The sequence below is a fragment of the Vanacampus margaritifer genome, chromosome 4 (assembly GCF_051991255.1).
Source record: "Vanacampus margaritifer isolate UIUO_Vmar chromosome 4, RoL_Vmar_1.0, whole genome shotgun sequence".
Classification (NCBI taxonomy): domain Eukaryota; kingdom Metazoa; phylum Chordata; class Actinopteri; order Syngnathiformes; family Syngnathidae; genus Vanacampus; species Vanacampus margaritifer.
The window spans coordinates 5,624,191-5,644,260 of record NC_135435.1 but is presented as its reverse complement, the minus strand read 5'-3'; the positions used below and the strand labels follow the sequence as shown (position 1 = coordinate 5,644,260).

The window sequence follows — 20,070 nt, the reverse complement described above, 5'->3', positions numbered from 1 at the left end:
CACACACACCGAGGAATTATGTCCCTCGGTTTAGTAATTCCACACAGCACACACCTTGTGTGAACGATACCACACAGGCGGCTAATCCACTCCGCACGCCCAGTAGAAATATACGGACGGCTTATTCATACGAAAAAACAAAACAAAAAAAAACAGCCTATTCCACCGCGGAAAAAACTCCCATGCATGGTTCAATGTCGTAGTAATTTTCAAAATCGAGGACTTTACGTCCCTCCGTAACAAATACGACTTTTAACCCCCCTAACTTGTTCACAGATCCCAAATACAACTCAGTACAGACGAAATGCAACTGTATTGATCCTAAACAACCAGAATTTCTCTACGTGGATAAAAATGTCCACTCACCTTTGTAAATATTTTTGCGCTTTTAGAAATCCGGTGTGCAGGACCAATCACAGCTGTTGCAAAAACGTCTCAATTCGTATCACGTCGGGGTCACCATTTTGAAGGCATTATTTGATTACTATATTAAGTGCAATCTTTGCGTGTCCAAAAAAATTGTATTCAGCATCTGATGAAGAAGTTTTCTTGCAAGAATTTATTTAGAAGCTTCTAAAGACACAGTCAGGACACCCACGTCTGAATGCGATGTGAACCCCCCAAGTGTGTGACAATTTACAGAACATCCACTCATTTATAACCAAAGGATAAAAGGATCCTCCTCCCGGCTCTTGATTGAACAAAGGACAGACATGTCATCTCCTAGATTGAACAAAGGTGTAAGGTTGATGGTAAACAGACATCTTTATACAGTTCCCCTTCTTGATTGGGGGAACAAATGCAATCAGGATCTGACCACAGACCTTCAGTCTCTAATGACAAGAGACTCTGACAACATCATGCACATTCCCCCTCCAACAGCATTGAGGGTACGAAGATCAAACTAAGTCCACCAAATCACCATCCCACTGTATTCTTTTAAACACTCATGATTATATCACATTGATATGCCTATAAGTAAATTCAAAAACAGTAAAACATCAAATTGAAAATGTTAAATGTCTTCACTGGCTTTTCAAGTTTTCAAGGACAGGTTCCCCTCTACCAGGAGGTAGTTTTCTTCGCAAATTTAAAGAAAATTGACATGTTACCACCCTGTCTGGAGCCAGGGACCTTTCGCCTGTGAAGCCACTACACTATGGAAACAGACTCTGAATTTCAACTTGTTAGCAATATTCTAAATCTGCCTAGCTGGCTGGCTTATCCAGTTTTCAAGGACAGGTTCCCCTCTACCCCCGATTAGGAGGTACTCGTGTACAGTAGCCCTTCTTTCCTCATTAGTATAGTGGATAGTATCTCCCCCTGTCACGGGGAAGACCGGGGTTCGAGTACCCGAAAGGGAGTCGGTGTTTGTGAAAACGATCTTTTCGATGCTCAGTTTTTATTGCAAATACAAAGAAAATGGTCATGTTTCCACCCGGTCTCGAGCCAGGGATCTGTCACGTGAAAGGCAAACTTGATAACCACTACACTATGGAAACAGAATCTGAACTTTAACTTGTTAACAATGCTCTAAATCAGCCTAGCTGGCTGGCTTTTCCAGTTTTCAAGGACAGGTTCCCCTCTACACCCGACCAGTAGGTAGCTGTATAGACTTTCTTTCCTCGTTAGTATAGTGGATAGTATCTCCCCCTGTCACGGGGAAGACCGGGGTTTGATTCCCCGACGGGGAGGTTGTGTTTGTGAACACAATCTTTTGGATGCTCAGTTTTCATTGCAAATACAAAGAAAATGGTCATGTTTCCACCCGGTCTCGAGCCGGGGACCTTTCGCGTGTTAGGCGAACGTGATAACCACTACACTATGGAAACACACGCTTACCTTAAACTTGTTAGCACTGCCGGAAATCAAACTAGCTGGATGGCTTTTCAAGTTTTCGAGGACAGGTTCCCCTCTACCCCCGACCAGGAGGTACTTGTATAGCCCTTCTTTCCTAGTTAGTATAGTGGATAGTATCTCCCCCTGTCACGGGGAAGACCGGGGTTGAATTCCCCGACGGGGAGGTGGTATTTGTGAAAAGAAACTTTTCGATGCTCAGTTTTTATTACAAATACAAAGAAAAATGTTCATGTTTTCACCCGGTCTCGAGCCAGGGACCTTTCGCGTGTGAGAGGAATGTGATAACCACTACACTATGGAAAGACGCGCTTAACTTAAACATGTTAGCACTGCCGGAAATCAAACTAGCTGGCTGGCTTTTCCAGTTTTCAAAGACAGGTTGCCCTCTACACCCGACCAGGAAGGTAGTTGTACAGCCCTTCTTTCCTAGTTAGTATAGTGGATAGTATCTCCCCCTGTCACGGGGAAGACCGGGGTTGAATTCGCCGATGGGGAGGTGGTATTTGTGAAAACAATATTTTCGATGCTCAGTTTTTATTACAAATACAAAGAAAATGGTCATTTTTCCACCTGGTCTCAAGCCAGGGACCTTTCGCGTGTGAGGTAAACATGATAACCACTACACTATGGAAACAGACTTTGAACTTCAACTTGTTAGCAATGCTCTAAATAAGCCTAGCTGGCTGGCTTTTCCAGTTTTCAAGGACAGGTTCCCCTCTACCCCCGACCAGGGAGTAGTAGTATACCCCTTCTTTCCTCGTTAGTATAGTGGATAGTATCTCCCCCTGTCACGGGGAAGACTGGGGTTCGATTCCCCGACGGGGAGGTGGTGTTTGTGAAAACAATCTTTTCGATGCCCAGTTTTTATTGCAAATACAAAGAAAATGGTCATGTTTCCACCCGGTCTCGAGCCAGGGACCTGTTTCTTGAAAGGCAAACTTGATAACCACTACACTATGGAAACAGAATCTGAAGTTAAGCTTGTTAACAATGCTCTAAATAGGCCTAGCTGGCTGGCTTTTCCAGTTTTCAAGGACAGGTTCCCTTCTACCCCCAACCAGGAGGTAGTAGTATAGCCCTTCTTTCCCAGTTAGTATAGTAGATAGTATCTCCCCCTGTCACGGGGAAGACCGGGGTTGAATTCCCCGACGGGGAGGTGGTATTTGTGAAAACAATCTTTTCGATGCTCAGTTTTTATTACAAATACAAAGAGAATGGTCATGTTTCCACCCGGTCTCAAGCCAGGGACCTTTCGCGTGTGAGGGAAATGTGATAACCACTACACTAGGGAAAAAGACTCTAAACTTCACCTTGTTAGCAATATTCTAAATCAGCCTAGCTGGCTGGCTTTTCCAGTTTTCGAGGACAGGTTCTCCTCTACCCCCGACCAGGAGGTAGTTGTATAGCCCTTCTTTCCTAGTTAGTATAGTGGATAGTATCTCCCCCTGTCACGGGGAAGACCGGGGTTGAATTCCCCGACGGGGAGGTGGTATTTGTGAAAACAAACTTTTCGATGCTCAGTTTTTATTACCCGGTCTCGAGCCAGGGACCTTTCGCGTGTGAGGCGAACGTGATAACCACTACACTATGGAAAGACAAACTTAACTTAAACTTGTTAGCACTGCCGGAAATCAAACAAGCTGGCTGGATTTTTCCAGTTTTCGAGGACAGGTTCCCCTCTACACCTGACCCATAGGTAGTTGTATAGCCCGTCTTTCCTAGTTAGTATAGTGGATAGTATCTCCCCCTGTCACGGGGAAGACCGGAGTTCGATTCCCCGACGGGGAGGTGTTGTTTGTGAAAACAATCTTTTGGATGATCAGTTTTCATTGCAAATACAAAGAAAATGGTCATGTTTCCACCCGGTCTCGAGCCAGGGACGTTTCGCGTGTAAGGCGAACGTGATAACCACTACACTATGGAAACAGAATTTGAGCTTAAACTTGTTAGCACTGCTGAAAATCAGCCTAGCTGGCTGGCTTTTCCAGTTTTCAAAGACAGGTTGCCTTCTACACCCGACCAGGAGGTACTTGTATAGCCCTTCTTTCCTAGTTAGTATAGTGGATAGTATCTCCCCCTGTCACGGGGAAGACCGGGGTTGAATTCCCCGACGGGGAGGTGGTATTTGTGAAAACAAACTTTTTGATGCTCAGTTTTTATTACAAATACAAAGAAAAATGGTCATGTTTCCACCCGGTCTCGAGCCGGGGACCTTTCGCGTGTTAGGCAAACGTGATAACCACTACACTATGGAAACACTCGCTTAACTTAAACTTGTTAGCACTGCCGGAAATCAAACTAGCTGGCTGGCTTTTCAAGTTTTCAAGGACAGGTTCCCCTCTACCAGGAGGTAGTTTTCTTCGCAAATTTAAAGAAAATTGACATGTTACCACCCTGTCTCGAGCCAGGGACCTTTCGCCTGTGAAGCAAACGTGATAACCACTACACTATGGAAACAGACTCTGAATTTCAACTTGTTAGCAATATTCTAAATCTGCCTAGCTGGCTGGCTTATCCAGTTTTCAAGGACAGGTTCCCCTCTACCCCTCATTAGGAGGTACTTGTATAGCCCTTCTTTCCTCATTAGTATAGTGGATAGTATCTCCCCCTGTCACGGGGAAGACCGGGGTTCGAGTACCTGAAAGGGAGTCGGTGTTTGTGAAAACAATCTTTTCGATGCTCAGTTTTTATTGCAAATACAAAGAAAAAGGTCATGTTACCACCCGGTCTCGAGCAAGGTATCTGTCACGTGAAAGGCAAACTTGATAACCACTACACTATGGAAACAGAATCTGAACTTAAACTTGTTAACAATGCTCTAAATCAGCCTAGCTGGCTGGCTTTTCCAGTTTTCGAGGACAGGTTCCCCTCTACACCCGACCAGTAGGTAGCTGTATAGACTTTCTTTCCTCGTTAGTATAGTGGATAGTATCTCCCCCTGTCACGGGGAAGATCGGGGTTTGATTCCCCGACGAGGAGGTTGTGTTTGTGAAAACAATCTTTTGGATGCTCAGTTTTCATTGCAAATACAAAGAAAATGGTCATGTTTCCACCCGGTCTCGAGCCGGGGACCTTTCGCGTGTGAGGGAAACGTGATTACCACTACACTATGGAAACAGATTCTGAACTTCACCTTGTTAGCAATATTCTAAATCAGCCTAGCTGGCTGGCTTTTCCAGTTTTCGAGGACAGGTTCCCCTGTACCCCCGACCAGGAGGTAGTTGTATGGCCCTTCTTCCCTAGTTAGTATAGTGGATAGTATCTCCCCCTGTCACGGGGAAGACCGGGGTTGAATTCCCCGACGGGGAGGTGGTATTTGTGAAAACAAACTTTTCGATGCTCAGTTTTTATTACAAATACAAAGAAAAATGGTCATGTTTCCACCCGGTCTCGAGCCAGCGACCTTTCGCGTGTGAGGCGAACTTGATAACCACTACACTATGGAAAGACAAACTTAACTTAAACTTGTTAGCACTGCCGGAAATCAAACTAGCTGGCTGGCTTTTCCAGTTTTCGAGGACAGGTTCCCCTCTACACCCGACCCATAGGTAGTTGTATAGCCCTTCTTTCCTTGTTAGTATAGTGGATAGTATCTCCCCCTGTCACGGGGAAGACCGTGTTGAATTCCCCGACGGGGAGGTTGTATTTGTGAAAACAATCTTTTCGATTCTCAGTTTTTATTACAAATACAAAGAAAATGGTCGTGTTTCCACCCGGTCTCGAGCCAGGGACCTTTCGCGTGTGAAGCGAACGTGATAACCACTACACTATGGAAACAGACTTTGAATTTCGACTTGTTAGCAATGCTCTAAATAAGCCTAGCTGGCTGGCTTTTCCAGTTTTCAAGGACAGGTTCCCCTCTACCCCCGACCACGGAGTAGTAGTATATCCCTTCTTTCCTCGTTAGTATAGTGGATAGTATCTCCACCTGTCACGTGGAAGACCGGGGTTCGATTCCCCGATGCGGAGGTGGTGTTTGTGAAAACAATGTTTTGGATGATCAGTTTTCATTGCAAATACAAAGAAAATGGTTATGTTTCCACCCGGTTTCGAGCCAGGGACCTTTCGCGTGTAAGGCGAACGTGATAACCACTACACTATGGAAACAGAATTTGAGCTTAAACTTGTTAGCACTGCTGAAAATCAGCCTAGCTGGCTGGCTTTTCCAGTTTTCAAAGACAGGTTGCCTTCTACACCCGACCAGGAGGTAGTTGTATAGCCCTTCTTTCCTAGTTAGTATAGTGGATAGTATCTCCCCGTGCCACGGGGAAGACCGGGGTTGAATTCCCTGACGGGGAGGTGGTATTTGTGAAAACAAACTTTTCGATGCTCAGTTTTTATTACAAATACAAAGAAAAATGGTCATGTTTCCACCCGGTCTCGAGCCAGCTACCTTTCGCGTGTGAGGCGAACTTGATAACCACTACACTATGGAAAGACAAACTTAACTTAAACTTGTTAGCACTGCCGGAAATCAAACTAGCTGGCTGGCTTTTCCAGTTTTCGAGGACAGGTTCCCCTCTACACCCGACCCATAGGTAGTTGTATAGCCCTTCTTTCCTTGTTAGTATAGTGGATAGTATCTCCCCCTGTCACGGGGAAGACCGGGGTTGAATTCCCCGACGGGGAGGTTGTATTTGTGAAAACAATCTTTTCGATTCTCAGTTTTTATTACAAATACAAAGAAAATGGTCGTGTTTCCACCCGGTCTCGAGCCAGGGACCTTTCGCGTGTGAAGCGAACGTGATAACCACTACACTATGGAAACAGACTTTGAATTTCGACTTGTTAGCAATGCTCTAAATAAGCCTAGCTGGCTGGCTTTTCCAGTTTTCAAGGACAGGTTCCCCTCTACCCCCGACCACGGAGTAGTAGTATATCCCTTCTTTCCTCGTTAGTATAGTGGATAGTATCTCCACCTGTCACGTGGAAGACCGGGGTTCGATTCCCCGATGCGGAGGTGGTGTTTGTGAAAACAATCTTTTGGATGATCAGTTTTCATTGCAAATACAAAGAAAATGGTTATGTTTCCACCCGGTTTCGAGCCAGGGACCTTTCGCGTGTAAGGCGAACGTGATAACCACTACACTATGGAAACAGAATTTGAGCTTAAACTTGTTAGCACTGCTGAAAATCAGCCTAGCTGGCTGGCTTTTCCAGTTTTCAAAGACAGGTTGCCTTCTACACCCGACCAGGAGGTAGTTGTATAGCCCTTCTTTCCTAGTTAGTATAGTGGATAGTATCTCCCCGTGCCACGGGGAAGACCGGGGTTGAATTCCCTGACGGGGAGGTGGTATTTGTGAAAACAAACTTTTCGATGCTCAGTTTTTATTACAAATACAAAGAAAAATGGTCATGTTTCCACCCGGTCTCGAGCCAGCGACCTTTCGCGTGTGAGGCTAACTTGATAACCACTACACTATGGAAAGACAAACTTAACTTAAACTTGTTAGCACTGCCGGAAATCAAACTAGCTGGCTGGCTTTTCCAGTTTTCGAGGACAGGTTCCCCTCTACACCCGACCCATAGGTAGTTGTATAGCCCTTCTTTCCTTGTTAGTATAGTGGATAGTATCTCCCCCTGTCACGGGGAAGACCGGGGTTGAATTCCCCGACGGGGAGGTTGTATTTGTGAAAACAATCTTTTCGATTCTCAGTTTTTATTACAAATACAAAGAAAATGGTCATGTTTCCACCCGGTCTCGAGCCAGGGACCTTTCGCGTGTGAAGCGAACGTGAAAACCACTACACTATGGAAACAGACTTTGAACTTTGACTTGTTAGCAATGCTGTAAATAAGCCTAGCTGGCTGGCTTTTCCAGTTTTCAAGGACAGGTTCCCCTCTACCCCCGACCAGGGAGTAGTAGTATATCCCTTCTTTCCTCGTTAGTATAGTGGATAGTATCTCCCCCTGTCACGTGGAAGACCGGGGTTTGATTCCCCGATGCGGAGGTGGTGTTTGTGAAAACAATCTTTTGGATGATCAGTTTTCATTGCAAATACAAAGAAAATGGTCATGTTTCCACCCGGTTTTTAGCCAGGGACCTTTCGCGTGTAAGGCGAACGTGATAACCACTACACTATGGAAACAGAATTTGAGCTTAAACTTGTTAGCACTGCTGAAAATCAGCCTAGCTGGCTGGCTTTTCCAGTTTTCAAAGACAGGTTGCCTTCTACACCCGACCAGGAGGTAGTTGTATAGCCCTTCTTTCCTAGTTAGTATAGTGGATAGTATCTCCCCGTGCCACGGGGAAGACCGGGGTTGAATTCCCTGACGGGGAGGTGGTATTTGTGAAAACAAACTTTTCGATGCTCAGTTTTTATTACAAATACAAAGAAAAATGGTCATGTTTCCACCCGGTCTCGAGCCAGCGACCTTTCGCGTGTGAGGCGAACTTGATAACCACTACACTATGGAAAGACAAACTTAACTTAAACTTGTTAGCACTGCCGGAAATCAAACTAGCTGGCTGGCTTTTCCAGTTTTCGAGGACAGGTTCCCCTCTACACCCGACCCATAGGTAGTTGTATAGCCCTTCTTTCCTTGTTAGTATAGTGGATAGTATCTCCCCCTGTCACGGGGAAGACCGGGGTTGAATTCCCCGACGGGGAGGTTGTATTTGTGAAAACAATCTTTTCGATTCTCAGTTTTTATTACAAATACAAAGAAAATGGTCATGTTTCCACCCGGTCTCGAGCCAGGGACCTTTCGCGTGTGAAGCGAACGTGAAAACCACTACACTATGGAAACAGACTTTGAACTTTGACTTGTTAGCAATGCTGTAAATAAGCCTAGCTGGCTGGCTTTTCCAGTTTTCAAGGACAGGTTCCCCTCTACCCCCGACCAGGGAGTAGTAGTATATCCCTTCTTTCCTCGTTAGTATAGTGGATAGTATCTCCCCCTGTCACGTGGAAGACCGGGGTTTGATTCCCCGATGCGGAGGTGGTGTTTGTGAAAACAATCTTTTGGATGATCAGTTTTCATTGCAAATACAAAGAAAATGGTCATGTTTCCACCCGGTTTCGAGCCAGGGACCTGCCACGTGTGAGGCAAACGTGATAACCACTACACTATGGAAAAAGACCCTTACATTCAACTTGTTAGCACTGCCGGAAATCAGCTTACTTGGTATGGTATTCCAACTGGACCCGACTTTATGACAGTAATTTATACACTGATCCGACAGCGCATGCCGTTGGCCCAATGCTGTCCGACTCCTGATGTCAGATTGCTGTATCTAGGCCTTAAGATGGATAGTTAATATTTTCTCATTTTCTCACCAGCGCAACTGGCTACATTAATTACAAAGCATGTGCACAATACACAGTAGTACGCTACATCATATTATTTTACTTCACTTTCATATTACGAACTCGTGTTTGTCCAGTGATTTCCAAAAATGTGTCTTTAACAAGCGGTTTAGAACTAACAAGTGCGGCTGAATTACATAATAGTTTTTCAATGCATGACATGACAACTAGTCTGGGCGAAGATCCACCAGTTACAAGCAACCACAGCTGCAGTGTTAGCACAGGTTAGCATTAGCTAACAATGTCATCAATGTTGGCGTCTGATAATTGCAACATACAAGTATTAGGATGTTTAGCAAAGTACTGCACTTATTAGCTGCTTCCTGGTATGTCAAGTTCTGAATCCACAAGTGAAAAACCAAATGATGCTTTCAGACTGGGATGCTTGAGAACAAATGAGAAAGGGCTGTCACCCCAGACCAGAGGTGGGCAATCTCGGTCCTCGAGGGCCGAAGTCCTGCAGGTTTTGGAGGTTTCTCACTTCCAACACAAGCTGATTCCAATCAACAGGATCGTTATCAGGCTTATGCAGAGCTTGCTGATGAGCTGATCATATATCAGCTGTGTTGGAGAAGGGCAACATGCAAAACCTGCAGGACTCTGGCCCTCGATGCCCACCTCTGCCCCAGACGGTGAAATGAGAAAATTAAAACAGGTTTGGTCTAATTATTGATCCTTAGTGTATTTTTTGACAAAAGTATGTTTAAGACATGTTATCAAGACGTTTAGGAATTGTTTGCTTGTGAATAAATTGCATGCCTCCTTAAAACACACACCCCAGCACATGCACGCGCGCACACACGGAAAAAAAAAAACCTGCTTCAAGGAACCAGTTTATTCATGATTATTACAAGATGAGGTCACTCCTGATATTGAAAGGATTTTCTCTCTTGAACATAAATACTTTTGACATCATTTGTTCTAATTCTGTCTTGATCCATGTACAAGGGAGGTGGCAGAACGTTTACAATGAACAATTTCAACATAAGTGGGCGGAAAAAAAGCAACGTCCTGCACTGACAAAAAGCAGCACACAAACACAATCAACGGTGCTGTTATTTTCCCAGTGCACACAGACATGATTGTACAGTTTCAAAAACTAATTTGTGCCATCTGGCAGATCCTAGATTAAAAGTGGCACATCCAATTGTCTACGTGTGCAGTCACTCCCTATATGCCTGCTACATAACTGCTTGCCACAATAAAAGCACCTTCAAAAGTAAAATGTCACCTTTGAGTATAGTATTGGTTTTGAAAAGTTACCCTAACAAGAGTGTGGTTTTACAACAAACAGCACAACCATGATTGAAAATTTATTTCTCCCTAATATACTTTGTCAAAATAAATACTACTTTTCTAACAGGTAATCTAGAAAGGCATTAAGGACTTTGGCAATTAGCAGTACAGTACACATCTCGTCGTCGAAACAACAGTGTCAGGTCAGGCGGGTGCTTGGTTAAGAGCCAACAACAGTATTGTTGTTAGGAAGTGCTAGCACATATGACCTGATATGCAACATGAACAGTAACAGGTTAAACTAATTTTTAGCCATCTCTGGTATCCTTTTGGGATAAATTGAACAATAAGAAATGAAAATCAAGATACAAATTCAAATGCAGTGGTACCCTGACTTATGAATATAATTCGTACCATGAGTGAGCTCGTAACTGAATTTACTCAGTATCTCCAATTGTATTGTTAGATGCAGGACGACCATACCTCAAACTTTAGCTCACAACACAAAACAAAAATACAAAACTGACCAAGCATTGCTAAGGTGGGTGCACTCTCAAGTTAAGTTACCAAAGTGTGAAGGAAATTGATTGTATTGCCAATGCTTGTATACAACACACAACCTTTTAACCACCAAGCTGATTGACTGAACCAGTAGTTTGTTTGATTGGGCTCATGTCAGCATGTATTTACGGGTAATGAACAGCACTGACCACATAACAGCAAGTGACAGGACAGAAGACAGGCCTAATATTCTGCTAACTGTGCACAAAAGTACACAGCTGTACATGCTGAATGATTCAACCGACGCCGCCTGTGGTGTTTTTTTGTTCATCTTTGTGGCATCATGATTCTGATGGGGGCTCATCTTTGACCTCAAGAGGTGTCTCAGACTCTGGAGGATTCTCAGGACTGTCCATCCACAAGTCCACAGACTCCTGTGTGTCGAAGAACTTGTCGTGTCCTTCAGGAGACATGGGCGTTTGGGTGCTGGAACCCGCCTCGCTGCTGCTCTCTCGGAGCTCCAGCAGCACAGGCAGCGAACTCGGGAGGCAGAAGCCTTCCATCCGACTTAGAGAGAGCTCAGCTAGTGGGGAGCAGGGTGGCCTCAAACCAGCATCTAGAACTCCACTATTGGTAAGGTCCGTGGCTGAACAAGTCTCTTGGCCTTCCTGCGTGTGTTCAGGATCATCAAATTGGTGATCGGTAATGTTGCATTGCTCGCTATCATCCTCTGGGGAATTATTTGGAGTCTGTGGTACTTCAGAGGGGTTTGGAATAGTTGAGAAATTTGAGTCCGGAATTTGCGACGCCAATGGAGGTGCTGGTTGGGAAGTGATGTTATGAGAGGAATGGGTTTCCTCACTACTCTGCGGAGTGAGAGAGATCTTATCACTGAAACTGAAACGTGGGGAGGTGTCTGCTGTAGTGGGAGAAGATGGCCCGGCACTGGATACGGTACTGGATGGACCACTGCTGTCTGTAGGCATAGGAGACAAACAAGCATGAATTAGTGCATGACCAAACTGTGACTTGAACAGTTAAGAAACTGTGAACCCAGCATAAGTGTAAACAATGTTTACGGAAATGAAGGTTGTTGGGAAGAAATGCATTGCAACTAAATTTTGTGATTTACAGTAAGGCAGGGTGGCAATATCTTTAGTTGAAACACTGCAGGAAAAGACAAAAGAACAGACTGCTAGTGAATTCCACTCCCAATCAGTTGACCTGCTCTAAAACTGCGGAGCACCAATCATGAATTCAGCACATTCATGTACAGTGCTGTGAAAAAGTATTTGCCTTCTTCATTTTTCGTAGTTTTGTCCAATTTGATGTTTAACTCTTTCACTGCCAGACGTTTTCAGAAACGGGTTGTCCCCACTGCCAGCCGATTTAAGCATTTTGAGTGATCTTTCAAGGTCCACAGAAAATGTTGTGTTTGGACTATGGAAACACACATACTACCAAATGAAAGATTGGACTCTCAGCTTTCATCAGAAAAAAAAAAGTTTGTTTCTACCTTATTCCGTTCTTCAGTAATCAACAATAGAAAATGGTTACTTTCACCGAAATTCTCTCTTTTGAAACAAAAAACGGAGAAAAAGAGCTTTTTGTGAAACGATGTTATTTCATGCACTCTAGTGAATTGTACACTTCTTTTTGTCCATGAATGATGCCACAAACACCTAAATAGTGCTTTACTTCTGTAAAACGCTTTCACCAACAATGAAAAAGTGTTTTTTGATTGCAAAATACGTTTATTTCCATTCAACAGTGTAACAATTTGACAAAACAATTTCGCAAACTATTTACAAATGTGTGCAACTGTGGTACTACTTACAATTATGTGGATGTTTCAAATACAGTTTTTCCTTTTGTAACGCTCTCCTGCGTGCAAGGAGACGCCAGGACTCGCACAACAGTTTACTTTCACTTTCACATTGGTCCGTTTTGCGTGCAAACGTTACACTTTCTTGACGGCCTTTTTTTCCGGGGAATAAAAAGCAAGTAGCAGACTGTACACACTCCTCCGATGAATATGCATTGGACTCGGGGCACTCTCCGTCTTCCGATCGAACGTCCGCCTGTGCGTGCTCGGTTGCGCTCCGCGTTACGACACCGTCATAGCCGCCGCGTCAGCGGTTCCAATTTCGCCGTCAAGCTCGGATTCACCTTCATCATCATCGAGGATGATCACCGTCGTCATCAATGTACTATTTTAGCGTTGGTCGATGCCTTTCGTCTTGTAAGTGTAGAGCTGCTTGCAAACGCTCGCCATTGCCCGTTCCCTCCTCCATCTAGCTCCATCTAACGTCTTCTACTGCCGCGTCAATGCTTTCCAACCACGGAGTCACCCTCATCTTCATCATCAATGATTTTCATCGTCGTCAACAATGTGCTTTTTCAGCGATGCTTTTGGTTTTTGAAAAAAACGTCTCGGGTGTGAGCTCCTCGCGACCGGCCGCCATTTTTCCTTTGTCTTCCATTCTCATCTCCTGCTCGACGCTCTAGCTCCGCCTCTACTGACGCCCACCCGATCTTGTCAAAAGAGAGTCATCGCTGCCCTCTAGGGGCCAAAAATAGTCATTAGGCACAACAGACAGACTTGAAACTTTCACCAGACATGCGGAAGGGTTTCCTCTACCCGTTTCAAAAAATAAAAATAAAATCATTGGATGACGTCTTTTGACGTCATTGGCAGTGAAGCGTAGGTTTTTACTTGACGTCTTTAAACGTCAGTGGCAGTGAAAGAGTTAAGGTAATCAAACAAATGTCAACATAAAAAAATAGGCCAGGTAAAATGCCGTTTTTAAATTAGGAAACAAACTATTCAAAGCTACCTGGCCCTGTGTGGAAAAATAACTCCCCATTGTTAAATCATAAATTAAATGTAGCTTATCACATTGTTTTGGAAAGCTTAGCTTCTTTTCACTGATCAAAGGACTTAAGCAAACTAAAGTGGGAGCCATTATCCAGAAATGGAGAAAACATGACCGTCCCTGAGCCGTCACCTTATCATGGTAGAGGGGTTTGTGTGCCCCAATGGTGCTAGGGCTAAGTTGTCTGAGGCTGTATAGCCTTGGCAAACAGGTACTAGGAGAGGGACCAGAAAAAGCACGGTTCAAAAGATCCCTTTGATGAATAACGATAATGGAATACATTTTTCCTTGCCCAGACAAGGTCACTGGGGCACCATTCTGGATCCAGGCCTGGGAGGCGGGGCTTAAAGGTACCTGGTGCTCGGGCCTGCACCCATGGCTCAGCTCAAAAGGACAACATGTGTCCCTCTTCTCATGTGAAAGGGACCATAGAGGTCATGAGCTGGGCGCCAGCCAAAGTCAGGGACTGATCCCCGGCGATAGAAGTCGTCTCTAGGGTCGTGGAACGACATCTCTGGCAGGGAAGAAGCCCGGCTGGTGTGTGTGTGAGGTCAAGAAGTTCCGACTAGATAGTTTTGGTCTTTCCTCTGCACACAGCTTGGGCTTCGGTACCAGTCTTCTTGACAGAGGTTGGACTCTCTTCCACTCTGGAGTTGCCCACGATGTGAGGTACCGAGCAAGTGGGGAGCATACTTATTGTCCTATGGCTCGGTGCCTGTACGTTAGAGTTAACACCAGGAGGCGAGTGGAGGAACTTGGGTGGAGGGAGGTGTCCTGACTGTCTTTTGTGCTTAGGGAACACATTTTTGGAGTCCTTGGAGGGGTGAAGGTGTCAACTGATCTCAACTGAGTCTGCAGGGAACCATGTTCCGCGCATCCATCGTTGAGGCGGGCGGCCGGTGCTATGGTCGTATGATGGCAATCCCCAAATGCGTTGATGGACACCAGTGGTAAGCTGAAGGATTCTAATTGGGTCTTTTTGGCCTGTGGGACTAGGGAGTCAGCTGATCAGAATCAGAACGCAGCTTTGGCAATTATCGAGGCAAAAACTTGGGCATAGGTGAAGTTTGGCCAGGCCATGGAAAACGACTTCCAAAAGGCTTTGAGGAAATTCTGATCCAGTATCCGGTGTCTCAGGAGAGGGAAGCGGTGCACCATAAGCACTGTGTGTAGAGGAGATGGGGCAATGCTGACCTGTGCTCCAACTACAAAGGGATCACACTCCTCAACCTCCCTGGTATGGTCTATTAAGGCTGCTGGAAAGGAGGGTCCGGCGGGAAGTCCAATCTCAGATCCAGGAGGTGCAGTGTGGTTCTCATCCCACCGTGGAACAGTGGACCAGCTGTACACCTTCGGCAGGGTCCTCGAGGGTGCATGGGAGTTTGGCTAACCAGTCTACATATGTTTTGTGTACTTGGAGGTGCTTTGGAAGTATGGGGTACCAAAATCCTTGAGATAAGGGCTGTTAGGTCCCTGTACTACAGGTGTCTGAGTCTGGGCTTAATTCTAAGTGAGGGTTGGACTACGCCGATTCTGTTCATAATCTTATGGACAGAATTTCCAGCCGCACCCAAGTGTTGAGGGGGTCTGGTTTTTGGGCTCAGTATTGCATCTCTACCGTTTGTAAATGGTGTGATACTTTTGGCTTCATCAAGGAGCAATCTCCAACTATCACTGTGCCGTTTCGCAGCCATACATATCTATTTCTGTACATATACGTTACATGCAGCTTTAGTAGCTGAGCCACATGCACGTGAGAAGGTACTTATGGCAAGGGGAACACTTCCTTGTAACAAGAACTACAGTACAGTTAGTATGATAATGTCAAGTGATGATCAATACTCACACCACGGAGGTTTGTCTGAACGAGACCTGAGAGACATGGACGAGGAGAGGACTTTGTGGGGGATGTATGAACAATCCCCTGATGGATGGTTGTGAGCACTAAACATGGCAGACAACGCTGCAGAGACAAAATAACAAAAATTATTATTCAAAATATTTACAGGTGGCCTGAGTTATAAAAGTGGCAAACCTCTGGTGGTCCTTGTATGTGGATCTCCGGCACTCTCACACACACTTGTGAGGAATTCATTGACCTGTTTGAGTGACAATGAGTTGTGTAGAGTTTCCAGAGGATAGATGGAGGGTACCATGGAGCATCCTTCAAAGCCTGTGGTACAGGAGAGAGATGATGCAGACTAGACAGACAGACATTATCAGCTCTTAGTTGGTCGGGGCGGCCAGATGAGTAGCTAGACTGAACCACACTAACTGACGCATGAGCGAGCAGCTCAATACTTCCTAATTAAAAATAATCGATATCCAGCTTTCCTCACAACACACCTTAACATGTTGTGAACTGATACCAGATTTGACTGTAATCAGCACACAGCTAAGTTTCAAAACCCATGCTGGATGTCAACACAACATGGAGCTATATCAAACAACAGGTCTACAAATAAGAGGGCCAAGCAGATTCTAAAACTCAAACAGCCTTATTATTAGTCAGCCTTCCCAAACATGCTTGCCTCTAGCTAGCAACACAGCAGCTGCAACATCAGGTCTGACGCAAGTTATAAGTCAGTCTAACTGCTGTTAGTGGACAACCAAGCCCCACATCAGAGCTGCTCAGTTACAAAGCATCAAGCTCCAACTCATCTTCATCATCTACAATCTCCGATGAGGATGACTAAAAATGTAGAGCAACCCAGAAAACAATCAAATCTTGCTTATTTAAGTATGGTGTGGTACATGTCAGTAAAATTTACTTCAAAATCAAGACAAAAGCAAATGATGAGCGGGTGTGGTCTTGAAATAAGATGCCATACCTTGAAACTAAGATGCTCTATGGAATTTCTTGTACACAGCAAAAAAACAATATATATTTTTTAATGATATGGTTATGCTTTTATGTTGTTTTTAAACCGCAAATCATATAATGCAACTAGGTTTCTCTGCATTAAGTCTCTTTATTATTGAGCAGCTGGATCAGCCTAATGGAAAAAAAATAGCTGCAGTTAAAACGCCTGCCTTAAAAAAAAATTATGACCATTCACTGATCATGAAACAGGTTGAGATCGTGTTACTGTGGGTAACATATTACTGGTACATTGGAGAGAATTACTTTCGGTAAAAGCAACAATGCATATTGCTAATATTGACAATGGTGAGTAATTTAGAATTGCTCTATACAAATACATACACAAATCTGAATGTTCATTTGCATAAACAGAAACACACAAGGAGAACATTTTTGATCTCTATTAATGAAACAAAAACTCACAGTGGTCAACGAATTAACTTCAACCTGATGAAGTCACAATAAAATTTTTTTGAGCAAAAGTTAACCAATAAAAACGACAAATTGCTTTTGAATTGTGGTTCCACAGAATCATTTAAAAAACACTCATGAAACATTGAGATGGTACCCTTCCATAGAAGTTCAATAGGATTTAGATCCAGGGATCATAGAGGGTAACTTTAGAAAGAATAGTTCAATGTTTTGCTTTGATCGATCCAAGGGTGTTTAAGCTGTGCGTTTTGGGACATTATCCTGTTGCAAGACCCATGACCTGACCTGCGAGTAAGACCAAGCTTTCTGATGGGCAGCAAATTTCTGTCTTAAAGGGAACCCCGACTGTCATGACAAGCTTGCTCTATATTATTTATATGGTTGTCACTAACATAACTATTAGATTCATTTTAGAAAAATAATTTCCAGTTTAATACATTTTGTAGAAACTTTATTTGGACGTACGTCACTATTGTTATTTACGTCGCTACGCATTCAGTGCGTAGTGACGTAGAATGGCGGCTGGCTCTCTGCCGAGCAATGTGAAACGTCTATAAGGAAAGCAAGGTAAGCCTCTGTAGTGTTCCTAAAGGTACAATCAAAACTTTTGAATGTGTCTGGTGAATGACTCTCCCGATCGCATGTTTTTTCTTTAGGAATGCTACAAGGCTTACCTTGCTTTCATTATTGGCGTTTCACATTGCTCGTCAGAGAGCCTGCCGCCATTCTACGTCACTACGCACTGAATACATTGTGACGTAAATAACTGGCAGGGACGTCCAAATAAAGTTTCTACAAAATTTATTAAACTGGAAATTATTTTTGAAATATGAATTCAAATTTATGTTAGCAACAACCAAATAAATAATATAGAGCAAACTTGTCATGACAGTCGGGGTTCATTTTAACACCTATAGTCAAATCTTTTCCAGGGCTGCCATCATTTTTGTCAAGTGTGTATGAGTTCGTTTTTTACAAATAATTAAGTTGAACCACAATTCAAAAGCAATGTCTGATTTACATGAGTTTTTTTTATATTTAAAAAAATGTCTTATTAGGTTTGTCAGCCACCGTCTCAGGGCGAATGCAGCTGTTAGTGGGGAGCCAGTCATGTCAAGCTAGCTGCCACAACAGATCTACTGTCAATGTCTTCCTTAGCTTTTATTTTGAAGTTCAGCCCTCGGAAGAAATCATTGTGACAGCTGACTTGATTTAAATTTGAGGCTGATGTGACAGACTTACAATGGAGCACAATATTCAATTTTCAGTCCTCATACACACCAGCACAGCACTTAAATGCACCCCTGACTATAACATTTAAAGGTGAACTCAATTGGACCTTCGCTAAACTTTTGAAACCAAATGCACCGGTTTAGTGTTTCATTACTTATTGCCCAACTTTCTATTCTCTAACAAGAAGCTGAACGGCAAAATTCACAACAGTTGTATGATCCTTAAATTCACCAACACACTTCCTGGGACAATTATTATCATTGGTATCTAAACAGTCCTGCTCAACATGCTGCCCACATTTTGACATAATGAGACCAAGATGACAACAGTACGTCGTCATTGTGAGGCTTCAAATTGTATGTTCGCAGAGTAGCCACTGAGCTTAGAGTGTCACAGTGTCATCCACAGGTTGCAACAGAGACTAAAAAAGGGTCAGATTGGCATACAAGCGGATCTATACATCCATCCACATCTACCGCTTATTCGAGGTTGGATCGCGGGGGCAGCAGCTTTAGCAGGGAAGCCCAGACTTCCCTCTCCCCAGCCACTTCAACAGAAGATGTGTCGGTGGAATTGAGGAGGTCTTTGAAGTCTTCTCCCCACCGATTCACAACGTCCCGAGTCGAGGTCAGCAGTACCCCATCTCTACTATACACAGTGTTAATGATGCACTGCTTTAGTCTCCTGAGACGCCGGATGGTGGACAAGAATTTCTTTGATCTCTGATCGGGGTAAGGGGGGTGTTCGTTCCTCCCAATCACGTCCCACCAAGTCTCACTGTCATTGCCCACGTGAGCGTTGGAAGTCCCCCAGCAGAGCGAGGGAGTCCCCAGATGGAGCGCTCTCCAGCACACCCTCCAAGAACTCCAGAAAGGGTGGGTACTAGGAGCTGCTGTTCGGTGCATAAGCACAAACAACAGTCAGGACCCTTCCCCCTACCCGAAGGCGGAGGGAGGCTACCCTCTCGTCCACCGGGGTAATCCCCAACAAACAGGCAATAAGTATGCCCAGACCTGCTCTGCGCCTCTCACTGTGGGCAACTCCAGAGTGGAAGAGAGTCCAGCCCCTCTTGAGAGGATTGGTACCAGAACCCAGAGGCGAGTCAGACTATAATTAGTCGGAACTTCTCTGTCTCACACTCCAACTCAGGCTCCTTCCCTGCCAGAGAGGTGACATTCCATGTCCCCAGAGCTAGCTTCAGTAGCCGGGGTTTGGCTGCCACCCAGCTCATTGCGCACCCGACCCCTCCCACAGGTGGTGAGCCCATGGGAAGGGGGACCCAAGTTGCCTTTTAGGGCTATGCCCGGCCGGGCACCAATAGAAGTGGATGTTCGTGGTAATTAAAAACACGTGTTCCGACTAGAGGTGTCAAATTTAGTGCGTTAATTTGTATTTAATTTAAAGCTCCTTTAACAGCACTTTTTTTTTTTATGTGCTGTTAATGACCACCCCTTACTTGGAAAGCCTGTTCTGGGGGAGTTCCACAACACAGCAGACACGCCCACATCAAAATGTATCAGTAATAAAATTAATAATAATGCATATATTTGTGGAGACTGGGGTCATGCTGTATTTTACAATTTAAAAAATGTGCAGAATTTCACAAGTTACTTCATGTTAAAGATTAGGAAAAAAAGCACTGAGCTGTCACGTCTTACAAATGCAATTATGCCATTTAGTGGCAGAAAAATTACCACAACACAAATCAATATCACACTTTTTTTTTACAGTAAATTTAATTTCTTTTTTATTTTTAACT

At 44.2% G+C, this 20,070-nt stretch overlaps 1 protein-coding gene and 10 non-coding genes across 17 annotated transcripts in view; all 11 read right to left on the bottom strand.

The window, feature by feature from the left end:
- Positions 1 to 1,759: 1,759 nt before the first annotated feature.
- On the bottom strand, positions 1,760 to 1,832 carry trnav-aac (transfer RNA valine (anticodon AAC)). The gene has a single exon. It is a non-coding gene; the product is annotated as a tRNA-Val (tRNA).
- A 1,881-nt stretch (positions 1,833 to 3,713) lies between these two features.
- trnav-uac (transfer RNA valine (anticodon UAC)) lies at positions 3,714 to 3,786 on the bottom strand. Its single transcript has one exon. It is a non-coding gene; the product is annotated as a tRNA-Val (tRNA).
- Positions 3,787 to 4,044: 258 nt separating this feature from the next.
- trnav-aac (transfer RNA valine (anticodon AAC)) lies at positions 4,045 to 4,117 on the bottom strand. Its single transcript has one exon. It is a non-coding gene; the product is annotated as a tRNA-Val (tRNA).
- Positions 4,118 to 5,564: 1,447 nt separating this feature from the next.
- On the bottom strand, positions 5,565 to 5,637 carry trnav-cac (transfer RNA valine (anticodon CAC)). The gene has a single exon. It is a non-coding gene; the product is annotated as a tRNA-Val (tRNA).
- A 257-nt stretch (positions 5,638 to 5,894) lies between these two features.
- On the bottom strand, positions 5,895 to 5,967 carry trnav-uac (transfer RNA valine (anticodon UAC)). Its single transcript has one exon. It is a non-coding gene; the product is annotated as a tRNA-Val (tRNA).
- Positions 5,968 to 6,555: 588 nt separating this feature from the next.
- Positions 6,556 to 6,628, bottom strand: trnav-cac (transfer RNA valine (anticodon CAC)). The gene has a single exon. It is a non-coding gene; the product is annotated as a tRNA-Val (tRNA).
- Positions 6,629 to 6,885: 257 nt separating this feature from the next.
- trnav-uac (transfer RNA valine (anticodon UAC)) lies at positions 6,886 to 6,958 on the bottom strand. The gene has a single exon. It is a non-coding gene; the product is annotated as a tRNA-Val (tRNA).
- Positions 6,959 to 7,546: 588 nt separating this feature from the next.
- trnav-cac (transfer RNA valine (anticodon CAC)) lies at positions 7,547 to 7,619 on the bottom strand. Its single transcript has one exon. It is a non-coding gene; the product is annotated as a tRNA-Val (tRNA).
- Positions 7,620 to 7,876: 257 nt separating this feature from the next.
- On the bottom strand, positions 7,877 to 7,949 carry trnav-uac (transfer RNA valine (anticodon UAC)). Its single transcript has one exon. It is a non-coding gene; the product is annotated as a tRNA-Val (tRNA).
- A 588-nt stretch (positions 7,950 to 8,537) lies between these two features.
- trnav-cac (transfer RNA valine (anticodon CAC)) lies at positions 8,538 to 8,610 on the bottom strand. Its single transcript has one exon. It is a non-coding gene; the product is annotated as a tRNA-Val (tRNA).
- Positions 8,611 to 9,990: 1,380 nt separating this feature from the next.
- The window catches only part of ppip5k1a (diphosphoinositol pentakisphosphate kinase 1a), a 53,679-nt gene continuing 43,599 nt past the window's right edge, over positions 9,991 to 20,070 (bottom strand). For all 7 annotated transcript variants that reach the window (XM_077562725.1, XM_077562727.1, XM_077562729.1 and 4 more), the window contains 3 exons: positions 15,819 to 15,956; positions 15,630 to 15,746; positions 9,991 to 11,883 (listed from right to left, as the gene is read on the bottom strand). In XM_077562725.1, coding sequence (XP_077418851.1) covers positions 11,249 to 11,883; positions 15,630 to 15,746; positions 15,819 to 15,956 — 890 coding nt within the window. In that variant the 3' untranslated portion in view covers positions 9,991 to 11,248. The remainder of the gene's footprint in view (positions 11,884 to 15,629; positions 15,747 to 15,818; positions 15,957 to 20,070) is intronic.